This window comes from Ictidomys tridecemlineatus, chromosome 8, assembly GCF_052094955.1.
Source record: "Ictidomys tridecemlineatus isolate mIctTri1 chromosome 8, mIctTri1.hap1, whole genome shotgun sequence".
NCBI classification, from domain to species: domain Eukaryota; kingdom Metazoa; phylum Chordata; class Mammalia; order Rodentia; family Sciuridae; genus Ictidomys; species Ictidomys tridecemlineatus.
The window spans coordinates 29,882,729-29,902,186 of NC_135484.1; the positions used below are offsets into that span (position 1 = coordinate 29,882,729).

Genomic DNA, 19,458 nt, shown 5'->3' on the forward strand with positions numbered 1-19,458 from the left:
CCACTTTCTGTTGATGACTCTTTTTAGTGTACTGAGAAAAACAGAAATAAAAAAGACCACCTCATCCTCTCGCCATGAGATCTACTAACCTACCCACCTCTGTGCCTACTCTGCTGTAATGCTAAGGCCCGTGCTTTCATTTGTGCACTGACCCACTACCATCCATCTCCTCTTTGGTGGGATTTTTTTCTCTCACACAAAAAACTGCACTATTCTGCACTAAAAAAAAAAAAAAAAAAAAAAAAAAAGTACCTCCCTAGACTCAAATTCCCAAGCACCAACCAATATCCCTGCTTGTACCTTTCAGTTCTCTGGAATTCTTATCCCAGTTTCTGACCTAATCCTCCCCTCCCCTACCCCAGGTTTAACCCAGGGCACTTAACCACTGAGCCACATCCTCATCTCTTTTTTATGTTTATTTGGAGACAGGGTCTTGCTAAATTGCTTAGGGCCTCTAACTTTGAACTTATGATTCTCCTGCCTCAACCTCCTAAGCCACTGGGATTGCAGGAGTGTGCCACTATGCCCGGCCCCATGTTACAGTATGATACAATCTCTCCCCCAAAGTCATTCTTTTCCCTTTTTACTGCTTACTTTTCCCACCAGCACTTTTACTTAAATTATATGCTTACATGTTTGTCTCCCCTGGGAAAACCTAAGCTTTGAAAGCAGGAGTCTTTATGCAGTTCCATCCTTTCCACCTACCAGGGCACAGCCACTTGATTAAGTGGTTAAATTATAGAAAAAAGATCTTTGAAAGATATTTGTAAAATAAAGATAAAATACTAAAGCATATTTTATGCTGGTGGGAATAACCTTGTAGAAAAGAACTTATTCATGCAGAAATGAGTGGACAATAAAGAAGCCAAAATATATAGATGTAAATACAGGCGTAGTGGTGGAATCTGAGAAATGGAAGAAAATGAGATAGGACTTGGGATAAAATCTCCACTAGTTATTTTTTATTTTTTGCAGTACTAAGGATTGAACCCAGGGCCTTTTTTGTACATGTGAGGCAAGAGCTCTACCAAATGAGCTAAATCCCCAGCCCTCACTTTGGTTCTCTTTCTAACCCTTGGAAGCCTGGCCTGCAGAGTCATAGGGGTTGTGTTCTGAGAACACACCCTAACTTACACCTTACTTTTTGCATGACATTGACCCAGGTTCTAGGGTTTATATATTTCATGATATAAGAGGCTTCACAATAAAACATTTTTGCATAGCCAAAACATTAAAACTCCAGGGTGATTTAAAAAATAACAGCATGCCTATTTTTTTTCAAGTATGGAAACTAAGAATGACATTTTCATGAGTGCTTCTTTCTCTTTCAGGAACTATGTGAAAAACAACATTTGTTTTATGAGTCATCACCAAGAAGAATTAATGCCAACACAGCTTCAAAAAAGAAAACCCCAAGAGCAGCTCCTGGAGTGTAAAAAGCTGTGTGGAAGGGGACAACCAAAGCAGCTTTCTCCAGAGACCTAATGGCCTCAAGGCCTTAGGAATGCTGATACAGGATGAAAGCACTACCAGTGGCATATTTACCCTCCTCTCCCCACCCCCAGGTTTTTATTCAGTGTCGTAAGCTATTTTTAAAGAGACACCTGAAATTATAGACTTCCTTTAATTCCCTCTTCCCCAAAGGAATCTCAAAAGGTAGATGAGATACATGGCCCTATTTTTTTTTTTTTTTTTTGAGCAAGATATCAGGTTAAAGAAAACACTGGCTGGTTCAATACTTTCTCCTTCACACCGCAGGCTTTTAAAGACTAATTCCTAGTTAGGAGATCAACCTTTGCCTTAAGCTATGTATGGAGGCCAGTTGAAGCTTTATTATTCAGAAACACAAGTGTTCTGGATCCAAGCTTACATTTTTGCCTACTAAGATACTATTTGCACTGGGTCTCGTGTAAAAAAGAACTAGGACACGCAATGTAGACAATTTAGTTACACACGTGTTCTAGATTAGGATAGGCTCCTGGCTAGGATTTTGTGGCAATTCCTAGTTACAGTTCTACAAGAATAAAGATTATGGGAGCTTATCTTATGAATTATGAAGTAAAATTTAATGCAAAATATACTACTATTATGACTTTCATGTTAATATGAAATATTAAAAGAAAATTCTGTGTGATACTTGAGAAAAATAAGCATTTTCCATTTTTTTAAATGATTAAAGAGGACAATTTTAAAATCTTGGGACCATATTTATTTAGAAGTAGCTATTAGTAAAACACCAGAAAAGGAATCAGTCCATTAGGTTATTTATCTAAATCTCTAAGCAATTAGGTTTATGTTATTAGGTCAAACCTATAAATTTTCTCCTTGGAAGACTCTCATAATTTTTAGTAATCCATGGTTTCCTGCAATTCCTCCCATGTCTCAGGAATATCTCTACCTCAGGTTATGGCAGAGAGGCTATAAATGATGCTGACGTTCAGAACAATACAGACATAATAAATGACATTCAGAAATTAGGACAATTCCCTATGTTCTTCTCTGTGATGAAACAAGAGATGGCCAACCAAAGCAGCAAACATCCAGTGGGATTTTTACCCAACAGTAATGAATTGCTCTATTCTGCATTTCTCCAGTTGAATTTAAGACTAGATAAGTATTTCATCAAGAGAATTCAGAATGAAAGAAAATCCATAATAAAGAATCTAGAACCACTTAAGTAGAAACCCATTAGATTATTAATATAAACTATGGAAGACACATAAAAACTTTTAATGCATGAACAACCTAACTTGAAAAATAATTTTTAAAAATGATTGATCATAAGAGAATCCTTCGTATCAAAACCCCAGTATTTAGCTAACAAACTGTCCCAGTTTGATAAAAGGTACATGATCTACTAAATTCTCTTATTTAAAAAGTGGAAAAGACTATAAGTCTATATAAATAGTAAATCATTAATATCAAAGACTCAGGAAAATGACTAAAAGTATGGTTCTGAGATGTGCCATCTAAAATTAAAAGTTGGCAGGAAGGAGCAAAATAGATATTGATTCCCCCATATGCAAATTAGAGTGTGCTTTTGTTTTGGAACAAGAAGGCAAAATGTGTTCTGCAGAGGATCAGTTTAACTTAAGAGTTACATGCCAGGATTTTAAAAATACAAGTCAGGTTTTCATGTTATCTTGGTTTTGTTTGTTTTTTTCTAAGCATCACAGATTGTTTAAGGTATTTTTTTTTTTAAATTGTAACATAATTCCTTTCAAGTTCAAACACCATTTATACTTAAGCTATTTCTTGGTTTGGCCATTCATTGCAAATGGGCAGAAAATAAACCAAGAAAGTTTACTACTAGTGACTTTAACTTCAGTGTCTTAAACATTCTCTTATATTTTCCTTTTATCATCCTGAGTTTGTGAGCAGGCCATTTTGTCTTCAGATTCATTTTTACCCAATACCTGTCCCCCCCACCCACCAAATGAAGCCTTTTGGTTTTCAAAAATAAAAAGGGGGTAATACTTATAATTTGTATGTATATATTCACAGCTTTTATTTATATAAAAAATGTACAGTACTTGTGTAAAGCCAGAAGACATCAGACACACTTGCTTCTTCCCAGCTTTGTCATGCTTAGTGGATCACCCACAAACACTGCCAGGTGGTGAGCATACATGTAGCAACCTAAATCCAGACCTGTTCAGGCTAGCTTTCCTCTCCATCAGATAAAGCATTTTCATTTCTACTGATCTGCAAGGTTCTCAAGTCATCTGAATACTGAAAATGTTAAATTACCTGGATATGCACCTTAGTTGTACAATTCTTCCCCCCCACACACTATTTTTTGTGAACACTGCAGGACAGTTTACTTATGACTATTTATTAAAACTAAGTGGAAAAATCTCAAATTTTAAAAGTCTACCTATAATTCTTTCATCTAGTAATATTCTTTGTATTTATGAGTTTAGCTATCCTACTGATCTTGAAATGAAGCAAATAAACACAAATGTAGGAAAAAAAAGAATAAAATTCTAAAACACACACACTTGAATCTTTCATAAGAAATAAAGTATAAAAGTTAGCTTTTGCCTCCTACATTTGAGGGAGTGACAGGGTAGGGGAAGGCTTTGAGAGAAAGAAGATAAAAATAAACAGAAAATATTGTTCAGTGCAGTGCTTAAGCTAGGTTTTCAAGGTTTTATAATATGGTATGGAAAATGTACTGAACATGAAGGTTCAGATGTTGTAAGATTTTACAAATATTTCAAGACATTTTGGTAATTCAGGTTTTCGGGACACTGTTGGAATACTGATTTTACTAAATTTCTACTGAGAAGCTGATTCAACTCTACACAGCTGTATTTCTTGGTAAAACCACTGTTAATTATGCTAAACTCCTACATGTAAGAAGAGTGCAACTGCAGACTGATCGATCCTGTGCTACCATTCCAAGGCTCAGGGTGAGCCAGAGGCCACTGCTTCATAAACACTTACTTATAATAATTTTAAGCGTTGCAATCCTATCCACTGAATTGCCACTCTTTAGCTCCATTAAATAAGACACAGTAAAGGGAAAGACATAACTTGCAAAATGGCTTTCAAGTTCAAGTTCAACTATATTATAATTATACTGTGGCACAGAGGCAGCTTGTGGGCACTTCTTGTTAAAACTACACAATGTTATCAACTCCTGACAGGACTCTTAATATAGCCTTGAGCACCAAGAACCTTAATCACTTCCCTACAACTACAGAGTCTCTCCAGAATAACAAAGGTAACAGATGAGGTACCACCCATCACAGCTTCTTTCTCATATTCATCTAGTGGGAAAGAGGCTTCTTTTTTAAAAACTACAATTTCTTAACTTTTAAAAGTTATTTAACATTTTCTATCATATTAAATTAGGAACATAAAACATTATCCTTTATAAAGCCCTACCCAGTTCCCTAGAGTATATACAAGTGTTTACTTCTAATCCCCAAGAAAAAAATTTCCTATTTGTTATTTGGTAACAGAGCATGAAAAGATACTTTACACACACAGCATATACATATATATATATACAAAATACACTTCAAAAATAAGCTAACACACTTTAGCCAAAGTCTAAACTTGCATAGATTTAAAAAAAAAAAGAATTATGAATACAATTTTTGTTAAAATAGAAAATGGGGAATAAAAGTTACAGAATGGATATGAATAAAGATCTTTTCCAAACTTTTATTTGTGCACATTCAATTGAAAAAGATAACTTTTACAGGTTCTTTGGTGCCCATATTCAGCATACAAAAATGTAAAAGACTATTCACAAATAAAACACATTAGCTCAAACTGGAAAAAAATTACAATGACAACAATAAAACAATTTAAGGTAGTGCACATTGTGACAGCTCTGCTTATGGGGACATGAGAATTACTGCGAAAATAAATAGAATGTCCTTTTGTAAAAGCAGCAATGTCATGTCTTGTAAACTTCCTTTTTATATTACAGCAAAGTTTGAAATAAAATCCAAAGGGACTGGAGCTTACACTGTAGCCGTGAGTGAATAAAAGAGTCTATTTCCTCAATTACTGTTGGTCCAGTTTTCCTTTTGCTTTGAGTCCAATGTGCAGCAGGTTTTAAAAGGTGCTCAGTTAGAGATTCTAACCAATTAAGTGATGAGTTATAAAATTTCTTTCCTGCTTTCAAACACAAATGGGTATATTTGTTCCACAGCAGTAGCCACAGCCTTTACATTGGGCCCTGAAATGAACACAATTGAAAAGGTTGAGAAGAGCTGAGAAGCTAGGAAATACTGATTTTTCAGTTAAAAATATCATCTACTTTAGAATATCAAATTCACATACATCATCATACAAACAACCACAAAAAGAATCAAGAAAAAAATTTTAATAGGAATCAGAGAACACAATTTTTTGTGTGTGCATAATTAAAAGAAATCTGAAACACCAAATGTGTTATTCATTTTGTTTTAGGGTACCAGTATGAAAAGAAGTAAAAATAAACAAACAAAACTACCCCATCATGGAGGAGAATAAAAAGCACAAAAATATGCACAGGGAAGAATAACACACAGGACTAGATACCCACTATCTTTTTTGTTTACTGTTTTCTAGCTTTTGGTTAGACTACAACTGAGACTCAGAGGAATATGGAGGAACATAGCAAAGTAAAATAAAGCTGCTATTGAAATATTGGCTTTTTTTATACTATGTAGTCTAAAATTCCTCATAAATTTACTATTACTTGGAATGCATTTTTATTACTAATTCGGTCCAGGTAACCTCAGAGTTAATCCAAATCAATGAGTGGGGAAGACAGTGAGGTAATGCTACATATAAATTAATCTGTACAGCTCTGGAACAACTTTTAAAAATATAATCTTTTATTTATTTAAGTAGCTAAAAACAAACCAAAAAAAAGGTATAAAAATATTTTCACAAAATTTTGAATAAAATGGTTTCACCAATGTATAATTACCCATTTTGAAAAACTGTGAATATTTACAGATCCACTCATTGTAGATTCTAAAGGTTTTGAACATGTCTTGTATTGGTCTGCTCTTTTCTGACTCACCTCACCTCACCCCCTCCACATAGTATAGAACTTTCCTTACAGAAACCATTCAGAAGGTGTTCACTGAATTGTTAACACTTCACAGGATATTCCAGGTGTCCATGTATATTGCATGGTAATTAACTAGGTCAACTGTATTCAATTTGTTGTTATATTGTCTAATTGTCCATCAACTCAATAAACAAATTTTTACACATGAGTTCTTAATTCTATACTTAGCAGGACTTAACAGTACTTTGTGGATATTCTTAGAAGTTCAGGTTCCAAAGTATAGAAACAGATAGCTGAAAGGGAACGAACAGACTTGTTCTCTACCACCCGGTTTTTAAGATTCAGGCAGGATCCTGGCAAGTGGCTTTAAAAGTTCCCAAGGAAGATGTGAAAACCCACAGATGGTCAAAATTAAAACTTACTTGTTAATGTTTCTCCTCTAAGAATTAAAGGAATAAAAAGCCATTTTGCAAGACTAAAGAATTGTTCCTCAACTCAATTTTGCCTAACATGCACCTACTGGCTCTCATGCAATGCCTCTGCTTGATTCACAATCACAGCACCTTTAAGAATCATCTTGTATGCTAATGCTGCCCTTTGACATGTTTGCTAGTCTCCCAAAACTACTCCTTCCCAAATACTTGTTTTAATTTCAAAAGATATAACAAAACACATGTAACAAATAGGTACCAATTATATTTGGATATTCTAATTATGTAAAAATCTCTATGAAGTTCAGAGACTGGGTTTCTCTTGGTTTTTTTTATAAGATATCATAAATTTAAAAAAATACTATGAAGATACATATTAGAATGTTCTTAAAAGCTCCAATCTGAAAACTAATGAAACGCCTATGGAGTACATTCGGACACTGGATTCTATACAATAATGAGAATGAATGATCTCACTAAGATAATGGAGAATGAAATTAAACACAAAACTGGATATAAAATGTACAAATAAAAAGGAGGGAAGACTTATCTATAAGGTAAAAAGACGACTTAGGGCTGGGGATGTGGCTCAAGCGGTAACGCACTCGCCTGGCATGCGCGGGGTGCTGGGTTTGATCCTCAACACCACATAAAAATAAAATAAAGATGTTATGTCCACCAAAAAAAACTAAAAAATAAATATTAAAAAATTCTCTCTTAAAAAAAGGTCAGAAGACTTACTGCCCTTGAAGTGCAGAAGTAGTGACTGAAAGGGGACAAATTAGACATTATTTCTATCTTAGTGTACACATCTCTTATATTATTTGGTCTGTAATTGACAAGTTTGGTTTCAACATCACACATTACCTGTTACTGTGATACTTCCTGTTGAAAAAATCTGTAATGTAGCTCTTAGAGACTTTATCCGATAGCACACAGCAGGATGAAGTTCAGGTTCATAACTATATTTTAAAAATGCCAAAATTAATATGAATATTTACAGGTGATGGGTAATCTCAAATTTTTAAGTTATCTTGATTCTTCAAAGACCTACCTGGCATGAGGTCTATTGTTCTTTGTGAATTCTGGCAAACGGATTTCAAAGGGCATGTTACAAACTGCCAAAACATTAACAACCTTAAAATCTGTAAATATTACCTTTGGGAGAGAAGTGAAACTCAGTGAATTATTTTGCAACAAAGAATCTGCTCATCATGGCACTCTTTATTAACTTTCTACTCTTATACAGAGAACCAAACATCCTGAGTATGAATTTAGTATTATAAGTTGTTTAGTATTAAAAGCTGTAATTCAATGAAAGAAAAAAAGCTCAAAAACTTCATTTAAAAAAATAGTAAAATCTGAGATATCTGCATGATTAAAATGGCACATTTGAGGATTTTTAAGTCTTGTATATAATTTGTTAATTTAAATGAGACAGTTTGAACCATCAAAGAAACAAGAATAGTAAGGAAAAAATTAAAGCAAGAAATAGTAAAGAAAAAAGTTAAATTAATTCTTCCTTTTTAAAGGAGTCAAAATGGAAAAGCTGTCACTTTAAAAAGTCAGTGAATGGAGAGATTGTACATTGGATTCCAGATGTTTTTTTTAATAATCATTAAGGTAAAAAGACATTTCCTTGAATGTAACTAGAGGTTTATTTTCCTTGGGGTCTAGAATCATACACTGTTTTTAAAAAGCTGGGTTTGCCCTCAATGTTTCTAATCCTATTCTAAGAAAAGCAGTTCCCAGGCTGAAAATGTTCTCTTCACATTAATAACTTCAGCCACTCCTACCAACATCTTGAATTGTTTCATCTCCTTATCTTTTCCAACATTCCTCCTAAAACCACAATTTTGGGTGCACTGTCTATCCTCCAAGTCAGTATTACTTACACAAGGCAGTAGAAAGCCAGAAAAGTGTCAAGTGGCCTCACTATCACATAGCTTCACCTCTAGACTTCTACTGCCACTCTCCTCAAGTGCCAGCATCCCCCAGGCCCTGCCCCACTCTCCACCCCCACTCCCCATCAGCAGAGTTCAGCTCCTTCTAAGACTTAAGGTCATCAGAAAGAAACTAAACTTCCCAACACTATAAACATCCAAATCCCAAACAGCCTGGCCCACATCTTCAAGGACTATTTCGCCCTTCTCTTCTACTTAGTCATCATTTGCAAGTGATCTAGCAGGTTCATAATAAATAATAATTTATTTCAAAGTTTTGTCTGTACAAATATTTGAAAAGGCCGACAGCAATAAGCCTGCTAACTAGTGTGTCCACGTCACCAGGGCCTTGCAGGTCTGGCATTTTTGACAATTAACTTGAAAGGGAACAAGTTTCTTTAAAGGAAAGGAGATTAGGAAAAGCCAGGATCTTTTTAAAATATCCACATAGCCAAGTTTTGCTACCAAATTTTCATGCTGAAGGGCAGTATATAAAACTCAGAAAAAGTCAATCATATGAATTCTATTTTACAAAAATAAATCCTTGAATATTTGCAGTTTTGTGTAATTTTTGAAAATATTACCTGAAAACCTAATTTCTGCAGACTGCGGGCTAAACGTCTGGCACCAAATTTAGCTTCTTCTTCACTATGTTTTAAGGAAAGAAAAAGACCAAGTTACACAGGAAAAAATACTTCATACTGAGGAACATAACCAACTTTACATAGAACTTTGTTTTTAAGTCTACGAAAAGTACCCTTTCCATGGGGGGAAAGTAAAAAATAAAAAACTAAGAATCCAAGAAACATTTACCTTGTTGCTCCAGTGCAAATAATTTTTCCTGAGGACCAAATTGTAGCTGTAATTCTAGGTTTCCTAAGCTTCATTAATACTTTCTGGAAAAAAAAATAATCTGATTACTTAATGATTGTTAATTTTCATGTATGGTTCTATTTTGTGTAGCCATGCCAATGTCTAAGTATTATTCCAAGCTTATTCAAAGTTAACTTCTCTCTAAATCACCCAAAATGAAATTTAGTTCAAGACTGAATAGAGAACACAATTAATCTCATTAAATATTTAATTAATTAAAAAACAAGATCCACATAAATTTCTCACTACATACTTGGTATCAACAAACTATAAAAACAAACAGTTCAACTCTTTCTACTCTAGTCACATCAATGGAACTTTCATGGATCCTTACACATGCCAAATCTGTTTGCACATCAGGAGCTTTGGAGAAGCTGTGTCTTACATTTGGAACATTCTTCCCTCAATATCTTCACTTTATTCTGATCTCTCACCACACATGACCTCCATACCGACCCTGATCAATCTATGGTAACACCCATTCCTTCACTGTTCTCTAATTTGTAGCCCTGCTTTATTCTGCTTCATGGTACCCATCGCTACATTATATTGCATCCTAGAGTTGAGAAGCCTGTTACATGCTCAAGCTCCTCACTGAAATCTTCAGAGCAAGAGAAATGTCAGAACGAGAAATGTAATTTTAGATTCCTTATATATAAAAGGCATTTAAAGGTCTGGGATAGAACAAAATTATCTACACAGTCTGAATTAATAGGTCAAAGATTAAGGTCTAAGATAATATGTAAATTTAAATTTTCATTTTAACTTTTCATTTATGGAAATACTTATTACATGCCCATTATTATGTGTAAGAAAGAAATAAATGCTTACTGGGATAAAGTAACATAATAAATCATGCATGTCTTCTTAAAACTCTAGTTACATTTTTAGTTTTTTTGTCATAGGCAATATTATCAAATTAGAACATTACTAATTTGGAGAGACTTAAAACTGCCAAAAATGACAATGAATAAAATACCTCATAAAATTTCATACACGACTGACTGAGAAACATTGGACTGAGTTTATATTGCATTTAAATGTTTCTCACCACCAGTTTCTCCATCACCTAAAACTTCTCAGTCAACCTTCCTAGAAAAAAAAAAATCTCTCCATGTCATCATGCTAAAATACTAGAGCAATGTTTTACATTTTCCTTTCTAAACTTTTTAGAAGACAAATTTATTCCTGTTTTAAAGGGAAAATCATATCACTGGTGAACTAGAAAGGCTTTAATTGTGGTTCATGGAACATTTTAATTGAATTTAATTCATTCTAATTTTGTTTCTAGTACTAAGAACTAATTATAATTTACTTAGTTACACTGGCATTTAATTTTTAGAGCTTCAAGAAAGCCTTCAGATACATTATTAATTTTTATAATAGATGTATAAGATTAATTTATTCATCAATTTCTGTTTATATAAACCAAATAAATATCCATTGTTATTTATGTTGTTAATCTCAAAACCCTTAAATTTTATTACTACTTATTAATAGTAAAGGCTTTTATTTTAAATGTTACAAGCTGAATAAAAACTAAAATTTTAATATTCTGGACCGTATTATTTTTAACAACTTGTCAAGAAAGAAAATTATCTATCTATCTTGGCTACTAAAGAACAGTATGACAGCTAACATACTACAAAAAGTATATATTAGAGCACTATTCAAATATAATTAAATTTAAGTACATTTGAAATATAAAGGTCCCTTTCTTCAGTTCAAAGACATTGAGAGATCTGCCTGTTGAACAAGCTGTAAGAACACTAAGGAAACACATTTTTCTCCCTCCCCATCCACACATGCCTACTCCCCCAGCCCTAGCCTAGATTCTGGAGTTGAAATTGCAAGAGAATCAGTGATGATTAGTCACCTTAGCAGTAAAATCTTCCTAAAATTCATGGCCTTTTTGTAGATTCAACAGAGTTATATGAATACACAAAGAAATGTATATATCTATACAGGTATAGATGTATAAATTTACCAAAAATCCTGATAGAAGTATATACAGGAATCATGATTTCTCATTTTACAAGTAAAAGGTGCTTTGCAGATAAATTACAAACCAGAAATATTATCAAAGTAGTGATGGGTGACTGGTAAACAATCTTTAGAATTATTTCTGAGGATAATTTTAGCAGTTCTAATGATCCTTTCTTAAAGAATGCTATCTTTCTGAGTGAAACATATGTCAGCAGAGCCAGATAAAAGTCTAATAAACACATATCTAATTATTTTTAAAAAACTGACAGAATAACATGTCTAACCAATGAATTCTTTGCTAAGACTCAAAGATAGGTTATTTCCAAAATTTGCTACCTCCATGAGAGGAGGGGCCATTGTCTTCAGGACTCAACAACCTATGGAGTACAACTAGCACATAGTAAGGTATTCATAAACTATCTGTAGTATCATTCATGGAAGTATAAAATTAGGTTATGATAGTACACATACAAAATTCAAATACTTACCCCAACATCACGCTTATAAATTACATTTGCTCCCTCCAAAGCAATCTTTCTTAAGTTCAAATGGCATCTTGTTCTAAAAACACAGACTACATTTGTAATTAGAATGTCCAATGCAACATCACTGTCTGCATCCATTGGGGTAGTTTAAAACTTAGCTTCTGGCCACGAAGATCACATCCTGAGAAATAAAACAAAATAAAAGTCATTAAACTCCTTTACTAGACATTCATTAATTCTTTACTCACTGATACTTCCTGTTATGCCAAGGACACTAAAGGAAAAAAAAATGAATAAGGCAAACTCTGTTGTCCTCAAGGAGCTAACATACTTGTGTGTATAAGCAAAGCTCTAACAAATAGTTTTTCAATACCAGTATTAATTTTATAAGACTCTCATGATAACAGCATTGATATAAATAAATAGGCAAGCCCTACATTTTACTAAGCACATGATCTATAGCCAGCTAAAAAATGCTATTTGGGTTTTAGCATTTTAAAAAATAAACAATGGATATTTGCCTTTTCTAACTCTCACCTTCCATACATACAAATCAGCAAATATATTATGATTATTTTATGATTCTTTGAAGACAAAATATGAAAAACTAGTATTCTATACAAGGATTTGAATTATTATATGACTAAAACAATAAGCATGCCAAGAGATCAAAGAGAAAATTCCTTCTTTTTTTGCCTTTTATTTTCTAATAAAGCAGATAAACAAGACAGAACAAGTCTACTTACATCTCTATAAAACCACATTCAATTTTCTATCAATTGTTCCCACACTTCACTAGATTTGCTTTTATATTCCCATATTCCCTTTACTGTGCATATAATTTTGTTTTTGTTTCTTGTGTATGTCTGAGCTACCCCAAGTCATTTCTACGTACACAAGGTGGGGCAAGGGTAGCAGTGGAGACTGCTGTGCCTTAGTGCTGTCATTTGTAACATGAAATAGTGCCTACCAGAGTGGTGTGAATATTGCATAAAAACTGAATGAGAGAGCTGGGGGTGTCGCACAGTGGTAGAATGCTGCTTAAAACCATGAAGCCCTAGGTTCAATCCCCAGATTAGAATAAAAATTTTTGAAAATGATAATAATGTATGAAAAGTAGGAAACACATATATTTGGAAAATAACAACACAGTAAATGATAGTGGCTGTTGATGAAAGTACAAATCAACAGGCAGATCAGAGATTTCCTCATATTACTTGCCATGATTATATTATACTATAGCCAATTTATCAAGCCATCTGATCACTACCAAGCTTTTTCCTACAAAAACTGTGAAATAACTGTGAGGCAGAGGCTCTAGGGTGCTTATTCTAACATCAATTTTACTCTTCCTTTATAAGGACCAGAATCCAGATGTCTAGCTGGGTACACTGTAATAGAAATAAAATACTAGAGAATTCAGGCTCCTTGGCAACGGACACAGTCAAGTGCTCACAAGACTATGTTCTGGTTCATGATACACAAATAAAATGGTTACTGTTTCCTGGGATGTCTGCTTAGAATGACAAGCTATGCCACCAAGGATTCCTTTGCCTTTCTGTCCTTCATTCTTGCTGCTTAGAATTTGGTTATGAGCGCTAAAGCTGAAGTAGCCATTTGGGACCATGGAACAATGAGATGAGACAGAAGAAGCCTGGTCCTGATGCTGTGCTCTTATTAATTCTGTACTTCCTAACTCTAGATCTCATATGTGTGAGAGAAAATCAATTCCCCTCATTTTGAGTTTTTGTTATATGTGGCCCAATATAACCTCCTACACAGCTCTGAGGCTACAAAAACCAAATACTTAAGGAGAAACTTTAAATGAAGAATAAATAAAGTTTACTGTTTCATGACATACTTAAAACAAACTGACTCAGGTTTACTACTTGAAGTTTTAAAGCTACTAAATTGCCTGAGGGGAACCATACAAGGACAATATGTAGGATTAAAAACAGGAAATAAGAGGTAAAATAAATCTTTATGAATGCAAAGAAGCCTTGAAATTAATCCAAGATTGACAACGGTTTTTACATGCCAGCAACTTAAATTCTAAAAATGAAGTCATAGGAATATTTCATTCTAAATTATAAAGTGGTTATAGTTTAGACAAGTAAACTGGCATGCAGGTTCAGACAATACTATGGCTTTAATAAGAAGTTTCTATAATCAAAAATACAATAGGAAAGCAGTACTTAAAAAACAAGTCTGCCATCTTAAGAGATGGCATTTAACAAATATTCACTTTTAAACATATACCCTTTTAAAAAAGGTTAACTAAAAAGGCAGTCCAGTGAAACAGACAATTTTCAATTTCTACAAAGCATCTAGGGGCCTATTTTATCTCTTCCAGTTTTAAGTGTAAATAATACATCAGGGGTTTAAAAATGTCTACATGAATATTAATAGTTCAAAATGCTTACGTTACTCCTGAAAATATACACATATAACTTTGTTTAAATTAAAACAACAAAATAGTTATAAGAAAATGGTAAAAACTAATTCCTACTTGGGAAGAAATATTCCAAATGGCCTCTATTATGTTATCTATGATTTGGCACCTAGATCATCTATTTCCCACAAATTTTAAGCTTCGTGAGGTCAAATACCACATCTTAAATGTGGTATTACATATTACATATGGTATGTGTCCGTAAGTGTCCACAGCTCAACACTGCATCTGGCAAAGAGTAAATGTTCAGTTATTATTTGGAAAGGAATGGTATAAAATCCAACATTTCAACCCCATATCTATATCTAAACAATTTCTTTTTATTCTAGGAATGAAAAAAAAAAAAAAGAACTTGTTAGCAAGGCTGAAAACATTACCAAAGCCACCTATTTTCATATGAATGTAAAAGAACCTTCTTCTTCCCAACAAGCCCTTTAACACAATATCCATGAAAATGTGTATGAAAAGTATGCTATTATACTTATTTTTTTACTAGTTTGTACAGCTCCAAAAGGAATATTTAAGCCATTCTACAGAAAATGAGGTATTTTTTTTATTTATGTGACAGCAGAATGCATTACAATTCTTATTACATATATAGAGCACAATTTTTCATATCTCTGGTTGTATACATAGTATATTCACACCAATTCATGTCTTCACACATGTTCTTTGGATAATAATGATCATCAGGTATTTTAAAGTAACTCACAAGTTGTCAAGCCTGCTAACTGAAGTATTACTGCATGAAATATTTAATATATATGAAAGAGCAAAAAGAATATTACAATGGACATCTATGTACCCACCATTCACCTTCAAAATTAAACCTCACAATTTATGTTTCCCTGAAGGTACTTCTCCTGTTATCACATTCTCATCCCTCCTCCCCTCCACAGTAAACTTCTACTATCAATTTTTATCATTCTTATACATTTTTCTTAATTTTTTTTAACATGTATACATATTATGTCCCAAAAGGAAGTAAGTCATAATTTTTGAAAAATATACTGATGTATCTGATTTGCTAATACTTCATTTAGGACTGCTACACCTATATACAGAAGTAGAATTAGCCTATACTAGTCTTTTCTTATACTGTCCTATCTGGTTTGGGTGTGGAGATTATGCTAGACACATTGGACAAGTCAGGAATTTCTTTTCATTCTTAAATTCTCTGGAAGACAGTTCAGAAGACCTTATTTTAAAATTATGTAGACCTGTTTCTTGCTTGTTTGCTAGATAGATTTCTAGAACACTAAATCAGTTTTTTAAAGAGTTTTAATACAATTGATGTCCTAATTCTTTAATCAGTTTTGCTAAACTAAATATTCCTAGGAAATTTTCTATTGTTAAGTATTTTAACTTAATTTGGCATGTAATTCTTCATGGTTTTCATAATAATCTTTAAAAATTTGTTTTGGTACAGTTAAATCCTTTTTAATTCTAGTATCCTTTATTTGTGCTTTTTTGTTTCCCTCAATCTTGCTGAAAGGCTTTACGACTTTCTTCAAAGAACAAAACCATAAGCATTTGATCCTCTCTGTTTAATTATCTGCCTAACTTCTTATATTGGAAAATAAGGTGAATGCTTACTATGTAATTTTATTTTTTCCTCTTTTCTTGCATGAATACTCAAGGCTACTGCAACCCTGTGTTTTAAGTATTACTAAAGTTGGATATACAGTGTTTTCATTGATCCCTTACTTTTGGTAATATTTAAATTCTATGATTATTTTTCTTAGATTAAGTTAGTATTTATAAGTTCTCTGTATACATTCACGCATATACATATTAAACTTATGAGCAACTGAGAAAACGCTAAGAAGAAGATATCATTTATTCATACTAGTAAACACCAAGTAGTGCTGACAAAGGTGCGAGTAAACCAAAAATTCTCTTAAATTTGGAAAAAAAAATTCTTCATGATTATTCAAGTAATTTCAAATGTCAATATACATATGTGAAATTGTAGTCAAGCTTGGTAATAAACATGCATCTTGATAAACAACTGAACTGAGCAAATTATAAACAAGACTATACACAGAAATTCTGCTAATAATATAGACAATCTGTAAGTCCATCTAGAAGGAACTGCTTAAATAAAGTACAAGTCTCATATAATATACTGATAAATGTATTTTATAAAGTATAAAACTACAAGGGCTCAGACAGATCCATAATGCTTGTTAGAGTAACAAAATATTACCTAAGTCTAATGATAGTTCATTTTTTTATCTATGTAGGTATGCATTTCTATACTTATATCTGCCAAAATGTTAACAATTGTTCTATTAGAATTGTCACATCAGGGGGCTGGGGATGTGGCTCAAGCGGTAGCGCGCTCGCCTGGCATGCGTGCGGCCCGGGTTCGATCCCCAGCACCACATACCAACAAAGGTGTTGTGTCCGCCGAGAACTAAAAAACTAAAAAATAAATATTAAAAATTCTCTCTCTCTCCCCACTCTCTCTTTAAAAAAAAAAAAAAAAAGAATTGTCACATCAGTATCTTTATTATTTTTCTTCTACTTTGTTTAGTAGAGTTTGATTTAAAAAAAAACAGCAAATATGTTACATTTACTATAAAGAAAAATAAAAGTTACTTCCATTTATATATAAACATCAACAATTTGCTCACGGCCATAGTCTAATACTAAGATTTGGTTTGATCAAGTGTTTTTGCCTGTTTCTTGAGTAAATGCCTGGTATGAGTTGGATTTGTTAAATGTTACCTCCTAACAAAAAGTCAAATTCAAAACTCCAGATAGGAAATAGAAATAGATTTCATAGAAAGAGATTTCTATGAAAATGCACTACAGAAACTGCAACAGCTTATTCCTTGCTCAAGGGTGTTATGGACAACAATATATTTTCTGTATTTTAGGTCCTATATTTTAGGACTTTTGAGTGGTATTACAAAGCATTACTCTAGCAACTACTACAAATACAACCTCCAATTATCACCTGGAAAACACTGCCATCTCCTGGCTCTTAAGATGAATTTCATCAAAGGCTACCTCAATTGGCAAATACAGCATGAACACACAGGATCACTATTCTAAAAGTATGATATGCCATCCAAACTAACTTCAGATTCTTTATAAATTTCCCTAAATAGCACAGCACATCAGAAAATGGACATTCCCTTGACTGTCAAGTAATGAAAAATAGCATTTTGTCTTTTAGAGTGTTCTTTCACATCTGCCTGACTGTACAGTATGAACCCTACAAAAGACGGCTCTTACCTAGAGTTAACATTTAACTGTGCAATAACATCATCAGTTACTTTAACTTCTAAGTCTTCATTCCCTCTTCTGTAAATTGGTGATACAAGCATTTCCATCTCCAGGGTGCTTTAATGAATTAAGTGTGGTTATCCATGTCAAGTACATAGCATAACACCAAGTGTGTATTAAACAGTAGCTATTAACTGCTTGGTAGATCCATAGTTGAGTATTTTAACTAAACAGTTTAATGAATTAATAAAAAACTTGAGAACTGTCAAAGCAACAGATGGGAAACAAAACAAAACAAACTAGATTACAAAAGGTTTGGCAGGGTTCAGCACACTACAGCCAATGGCCCCGTCTCTGTTTTGTAAAAGTTTATTGGAACACAGCCATGCTCATGTGTTTCTGTACAGACTATGTGGCACAGTTGAGTGGTTCTGACAAAGATCAAATCACCCACAAGCCTAACATATTTACTGTCGCTGTTTAAGACAGTTTGCTAGCTTACATCAGAAGGATTCTTAACTGACTTCTACCAGCTCTTTAAAGAACAACTAATACCAACACTCCTCAAATTGTTCTAGGAAATAGAGAGTGATGGAACACTTCCAAATTCATTATATGAAGCCAGTAACACCCTCACACCAAAACCAGATAAGGACACATCAAAGAAAGAAAGCTACAGACCAATATTCCTGATAAATGTAGATGCAAAAATCCTTACTAAAATACTAGCAAATCATGTTCAACAACATATTAAGAAGATTATACATCATAACTAACTTGGTTTTATCCCGGAGTTGCCAAGAAGGTTTAAGATATGCAAATCAATAAATAAAATCCACCTCATCAATAGGATAAAAATCACATAATTATTTCAAAAGATGCTGAGAAAGCATTTTATGTTTGATAAAATCCAACATACATTCATGATAAAAACACTGAAGAAACTAGAATAGGAGGAACTCAATATCATAAAGCCTCTACATGAAAAACCCAGAGCCAACATCATAGTGAATGGGGAAAAACTGAAAGCATTTCTTTTAAAATCTGGAACAAGACTAGGATATCCACTCTTACCACTTCTAGTTCTTGAAACCACAGCCAGAGCAATCAGGTAAGAGAAGAAAATTAAAATGATACAAAAAGGAAAAGAAAAAGCTAAATTATTTCTGTTGCTGATGATCTGATTCTGTATCTAGAAGACCCAAAAGACTCCACCAGAAGACTGCCAGAGTTCATAAAGGAGCAGGTTACAAATCCAACATACAAAATCAATAGCTTTCCTAAACACCAATAATGAATCTGCTGAGAAAGAAATCAGGAAAACAATTCTATTCAAATAGTCTCAAAACAAATCCAAACCAAAAACAAACCCTAGAAATAAATCTAACCAACAAGGCAAAAGCCCTCTACAATGAAAATTTAGAACAGTGAAGAAAGAAACTGAAGAAGATACAAGAAGATGGAAGGACTTCCCAGGTTCATGGATTAACAAAGCCAATATCCAGATTTAATGCAATCCCCATCAAAA

The 19,458-nt window shown here is 33.3% G+C and overlaps 2 protein-coding genes across 3 annotated transcripts in view; one reads left to right on the forward strand and one right to left on the reverse strand.

The window, feature by feature from the left end:
* Slc2a12 (solute carrier family 2 member 12) overlaps window positions 1–3,483 on the forward strand; it is a 52,511-nt gene extending 49,028 nt beyond the window's left edge. Inside the window, exon 4 of one of the 2 annotated variants that reach the window (XM_040283354.2) lies at window positions 1,332–1,473. In XM_040283354.2, coding sequence (XP_040139288.1) covers window positions 1,332–1,342 — 11 coding nt within the window. In that variant the 3' untranslated portion in view covers window positions 1,343–1,473. Of the gene's footprint in view, window positions 1–1,331 lie in introns of both variants that reach the window. The other variant, XM_005329777.4, reaches the window with a different exon arrangement.
* A 1,672-nt stretch (window positions 3,484–5,155) lies between these two features.
* Tbpl1 (TATA-box binding protein like 1) overlaps window positions 5,156–19,458 on the reverse strand; it is a 32,363-nt gene continuing 18,060 nt past the window's right edge. Inside the window, exons 2-7 of the mRNA XM_005329776.4 lie at window positions 12,245–12,422; window positions 9,711–9,793; window positions 9,482–9,545; window positions 8,009–8,112; window positions 7,822–7,916; window positions 5,156–5,698 (exon numbers count right to left, since the gene is read on the reverse strand). Of these exons, the coding sequence (XP_005329833.1) occupies window positions 5,619–5,698; window positions 7,822–7,916; window positions 8,009–8,112; window positions 9,482–9,545; window positions 9,711–9,793; window positions 12,245–12,379 (561 nt within the window). The 5' untranslated portion in view covers window positions 12,380–12,422 and the 3' untranslated portion in view covers window positions 5,156–5,618. The remainder of the gene's footprint in view (window positions 5,699–7,821; window positions 7,917–8,008; window positions 8,113–9,481; window positions 9,546–9,710; window positions 9,794–12,244; window positions 12,423–19,458) is intronic.